The 5,548-nt window shown below is 37.2% G+C and overlaps 1 protein-coding gene across 1 annotated transcript in view; it reads left to right on the top strand.

Moving 5' to 3' along the window:
- Positions 1-5,548, top strand: part of NHLRC2 (NHL repeat containing 2) — a 61,683-nt gene that overhangs the window by 17,567 nt on the left and 38,568 nt on the right. Inside the window, exon 3 of the mRNA XM_010859302.1 lies at positions 3,307-3,762. Within this exon, the coding sequence (XP_010857604.1) occupies positions 3,307-3,762 (456 nt within the window). The remainder of the gene's footprint in view (positions 1-3,306; positions 3,763-5,548) is intronic.

Here is a 5,548-nt window from a genome sequence, read left to right as displayed (position 1 = left end):
AGAGGCTGGAAATGGAGTTAATGATGGACCATGCCTCTGTGATGAAGCCTTTTTAAAATTTCCAAGGGTATAGAGCTCAAAGAACTTAAGTTGGGGAACACAGGAGGAGCTGGGGTAGTGGCAGGCTGGGAGCGCACGTGGAAGCCCTGCACCCCTTCCCACATACCTCGCCTTACGTTCGCTCTTCCATCTGGATGCTTGGCTGTATGTTTTATCATAGTCTTGTACTATAAACCAGTAAAGCATAAGTGTTTCTCTGAGTTCTGTTATTGTAGCAAATAATCCAAAGGAAGGGTCATGGAAATCTGATTTGTAGCCAAGTTGAACAGAAGTGTGGGTAGCTTGGGGACCTATGACTTGCTGTTGTCATCAGAAGTGGGAGGGCAGTCTTGTGAGTGACTGTCCTAGTGTTAAAATTGAGAACCCAAAAGTTGTTGCAAACAGTTGCCTAGTGTGGGGGAAACACCCACCCATCTGGTGTCAGCAGTGTTGTAAGTGGTATTAGTGTAGGAGTAAAGGAGAAACATGCAAGAATAGTGGAGTTTTTCTGAAACAAAAGATAATTTTTTTGTTAATAATACCAGCTTTACTGTATTGTGGTTTAGAATGTAATCTTTATAATCCTTTCTTTGTGATCAGTATTTATAAATATCCCATGTACACTTGAGAGGAAAGTGTATTTTTTATTATCAGAGTGTGTCTGATTTATCAAGTTGCTTCCTTTATCTTTGTTTGTAAATGCTTCTCACATGAAAAAATTTCTGCCTTTGTTTAATGCTGTGAGGATTGACATCTACCTTGTCAGATATATCCTACTGCTGCTGCTAAGTCGTTTCAGTCGTGTCCGACTCTGCGACCCCATAGACGGCAGCCCACCAGGCTCCCCTGTCCCTGGGATTCTCCAGGCAAGAACACTGGAGTGGGCTGCCATTTCTTTCTCCAATGCATGCATGCAGGCTAAGGTGCTTCAGTCGTGTCCGACTCTGCAACCCCATGGACAGCAGCCCACCAGGCTCCTCTGTCCATGAGATTCTCTAGGCAAGAATACTGGAGTGGGTTGCCATTTCCTTCTCCCAGATATATCCTACTTACCAGAATTACACCCTTCTGTTCCTATCCTTTCATTTGCCCACATATGTTTGCCCATATTTTTATTTTTTGCTTTCTGGTTCACTTTGTTTTTGATGTGTCTCTGATGTATAGAATGTGTCCGAATCTTTTTAATAGATGAATTAAACCCATTCACATTTATTTTTAAGTATTATTATGTATAGTTATGTGTTATTTTGTATATTAGGTTTTATTTGTTGTTTCTCAACATGATATGCTTTTTTCCTGTTTTACATTACTAATTTCTTTTGACACATAGAAAATGTTCTATTTCTCTTTTATTGATTATCTTTGTACTTATTACTTAAAAAAATAATAATAGTGAACATTTGTTGAGGTTTTACAGTTTTACAGTGTACTAGGTACTATGCTGGAGAAGGCAATGGCACCCCACTTCAGTACTCTTGCCTGGAAAATCCCATGGATGGAGGAGCCTGGTAGGCTGCAGTCCATGAGGTCGCTAAGAGTCGGACACGACTGAGTGACTTCCCTTTCACTTTTCACTTTCATGCATTGGAGAAGGAAATGGCAATCCACTCCAGTGTTCTTGCCTGGAGAATCCCAGGGACAGGGGAGCCTGGTGGGCTGCCATCTATGGGGTCGCACAGAGTCGTACACGACTGAAGAGACTTAGCAGCAGCAGCAGCAGCAGCAGGTACTATGCTAAATGTCTTATACAGATTATCTCTATACCCTCAAAGCTGACCTGTGAGGCAATTTACTGTCATTTTCCTATTTTACAAATAAAAAATCTGATACACAGAGAGATTTAGTGCCATGCCTGAGGTAACCTAGCAAGTAGTAAAGCCAGAATTTGACTTCAGGGAGCTTATTCTGTTTTTTAAAGAACTTTATTGCTGCGTATCTGACGTACAGTGTATTGCAAGTGTGCAGGCCTTCCCACTCCCCCACTGCCTTCTGCCTTGTTTTCCAGGCGCCACTCATCACCGTGTCTTTTTTTTCTGCAGCTGCTTTCAAGACGTTTGTGGGTTTTTTAATCTTTGGTTTTCAGAACTTAATGATGTGTGTAGGCATGGTTTTCTTTCAGTTTCTCTTCCTTAAGGTGTACTAACCTTCTTGAATTCTGTGAATTTATATCTTTAATCACATTTTGGAAGTTCTGGTGTTATGTATTTTTTCTGCCCCAGTCTCTTGCTCCTCTCCTTCTAAGATTCCTGTTGCGTGTATAATAGATCTGAAACTGTTCCACAGGCTCACTGGGGTCCATTCTCAGTGCAAAGCTGTGAAAGGGGAAACAATACAGCTGAAAACTCGCCCTCCTGTAACTTGCTTTTCCAAGTTCTGACCCCTCTCTAGCAGTCTACCTGCTTTTGTTTACTATTCTCCGTCGTCAGGCATGTGTTTGTGTATGTGCTTTGATTTGGAGTTACTAGTTGTAATGGAAGGATGGGCTGTCTGGTACTTAGACCTCCCAATTTGTGTGGTTTTATTTTTTCTTCATACTGGTTTGTATAGTTTTTAATGAATATGTTGGGAGATTCTAATTTACATGGCTATTATTACCTCTATCACCTTGGTAGTCAATACTGAGTTTTTCTCTGAATCTAGCCTAACACTTCATACTTTTTTTTTTTTCTGTATTATTTTCTTGACATGCTGTATTGATTAGGTAAAAGAAATATATTGTTTAATTTTCAGCAGTTCTGCTGTCTATAATATGGTCTGTTCTAAGAGCTATACAGTAGGAATTTTAAATAAGTCAAGGACCTTATGGAAACATCTTGTTCCTGTTCATTCTGTTAATCTATGATGTAGTTAGATCAGAAAAATTTAAGAGGATAATGTGACAATCAGTACCAGCAGAAAGCAATCATAGTCTTTGTGAATTTTAAAGGAGCTTAAAATAGGTGGGAAAAGGTTACAAAATTTCAACATCTTTCTAATAAAATAAAAAATTATTTTAAAGCTTTAGATAAAGGACACAGGGTTTTAAACTTAAAGTTGCTACATGATTTTGATCATATGTGGTTTTTATGTAGTTATCAAGATTGAGTTTAGATTTAAATGTTAATTTTTTATTCATGAGTTTAAATACAGTTGAAGATACTAATTTAGTCCTATCTTTTATCTTTTTTATCTGTTTATACTTACTAATGACCCCAACCCTAATATATGGATGGTGATAGTCAAATTTTAATACTTAATAATGTTCAACTTTTAATTTTTGGCATTTAGATGGTCTTCTGATTGTTGGTGTTCACTCGGCCAAGTTTCCAAATGAAAAAGTCCTGGATAACATTAGGAGTGCTGTTCTTCGATACAACATCACCCACCCTGTGGTTAATGATGCAGATGCCAGCCTTTGGCAAGAACTAGAAGTTTCCTGCTGGCCAACTCTGATCATACTCGGACCCCGTGGAAACATGTTGTTTTCTTTGATTGGAGAAGGACATAAAGAGAAATTATTTTTATATACTTCAATAGCTTTAAAGTATTACAAAGACAGGGGACAGATCAGAGCTAATAAAATTGGAATAAAACTCTATAAAGATTCCTTGCCACCTTCACCATTGCTGTTTCCTGGCAAAATAACAGTGGACCATGTTTCTAATAGATTGGTAATAGCAGACACTGGACATCACAGAATTTTGGTCGTCTGGAAGAATGGACAAATTCAGTACAGCATTGGAGGTAAAGTTTGCTGATTATGATATATAATGTATTTTACATTATATATGTAAAAATTATTCAGAGAAATGTGTTAAAATGGAAATTTATAAATAACTATAGAAGGGCAATATACATTGACTGTTAACTTCATCAGAAATTATTTTGTTAATTAATGTGGGGTATCTGAATTAATGTCTTCTCACTTCCTCAAAAACAACCAAAAGTACCCCCAAAAATTCCGTTAGATCAAAAGGAGGAAATCTTTTGTATAATTTTCAAGTATATCTGTATATTCCATCTTTTTTCAAAAAACTGTCACTTTATTGTATCTTATGAAAATATTGTATACATTTTAGATTTGAGGCATTTCATATGGAAGTATTATATTTCCCTTTGCATCAAAATACAGCCATATCTTTTTTAAGACCAAGATTAAATAAACCCTAAGAACTTGAGACTTAGATTATAAAATAAATAACCTAGGGTTTGTATAACATTATACCTTTCTCTCCTTCCATAAGAACTTAAGCATACTTTTGAATCCATTGCCTTTGGTTATAGCAAAATAAAAGTATCATATAGGCGTAGGTCGTTTTCTTCCGTATCTCCCTGGTCTGTATCTAAAAAGGGCTCTTACTGACATCTTATGTAATTAAGAATATCTACTAAGTACACTATTAATCCTGCTCACCCAGGCTGAAATGACATCCAACAACGTATTAGTCAAGGAGAAAAGTAATTCATCTCTTTGCAGTCTTGATTTAGTCACACATGCACTGTTAGTACATAAGGTAGGATGCAAATAAACTAATCATACCCTCAGCCCTGAGGCTGTTCTTATTATGCCAGGATAATATTCCCTTAGCTCTTGAAGGCATTTGTTGTTTCTGTTAGAGTATGTGTGTGTTCTGTTTATTTTGCTTTGGCAACTTTGTATTTTAATTTGTAACAGGCAGAGAATTGTTACTCAAAAACATGTGTTATAGCAAGTTACATTTAAATAATTAAAAGCTTTTTAATAGCTTCTAAAATTTTCAAAATAGTTTAGATGGATATCCTTTGTTAAACAGAGAAACCAGCAGCAAACTACCTTTTCCAAACATGTTTCTAGAAATACTGTTATCTTGTGATAAATTTATAGTTATTCTGCAAGTTTTAAAAGAGAATTTTGTGGTCACATACACTCAGGAGATACTGATCAGATGTGCTTTAGAAGATTCTTGGTGGTGGTGGTCTCATTCTACTAGATCTTTTACTCTGCTAATGTGGCTCAAGAATATATGGGTTAATAGTACACAGTACTCTCCAGTCTGAAGTGACCATGGTACTCTCCCTTTTTTTTCCCCTCAGAGAGTTCTCATCATCAACAATAATAGTGTTATTAATAGTAACAAACAAAATATGCCTGGCATTATTCTGAGCACTTTACCTGTATTAATGTACACAGTGCTATAAGTTAGGTATATTATTAGTTTCGTTTTACAGAAGAGAAACTTTCGTAAACTTTTGTCACACAGAACTTGCCTACATCAGCAGCTAACTAGAGCTGGGGTTTAAACCAAGTCTGTTAAGTTGGGATTCATGGGCTATTAAGAAATGCTTGAATGATCCTCATGACCTGTGAACCCCTTGAAACTGTTGGTGACATTTAATGCTGCTGCTGCTAAGGCACTTCAGTCATGTCCGACTCTGCGACCCCCGTAGACAGCAGCCCACCAGGCTCCTCTGTCCCTGGGATTCTCCAGGCAAGAACACTGGATTGGGTTGCCATTTCCTTTTCCAATGCATGAAAGTGACAGGTGAAAGC

This window comes from Bison bison, unplaced genomic scaffold (genome assembly GCF_000754665.1).
Source record: "Bison bison bison isolate TAMUID 2011002044 unplaced genomic scaffold, Bison_UMD1.0 scf7180017864456, whole genome shotgun sequence".
Classification (NCBI taxonomy): Eukaryota; Metazoa; Chordata; class Mammalia; order Artiodactyla; family Bovidae; genus Bison; species Bison bison.
This window is presented reverse-complemented; position numbering and strand designations above follow the sequence as displayed.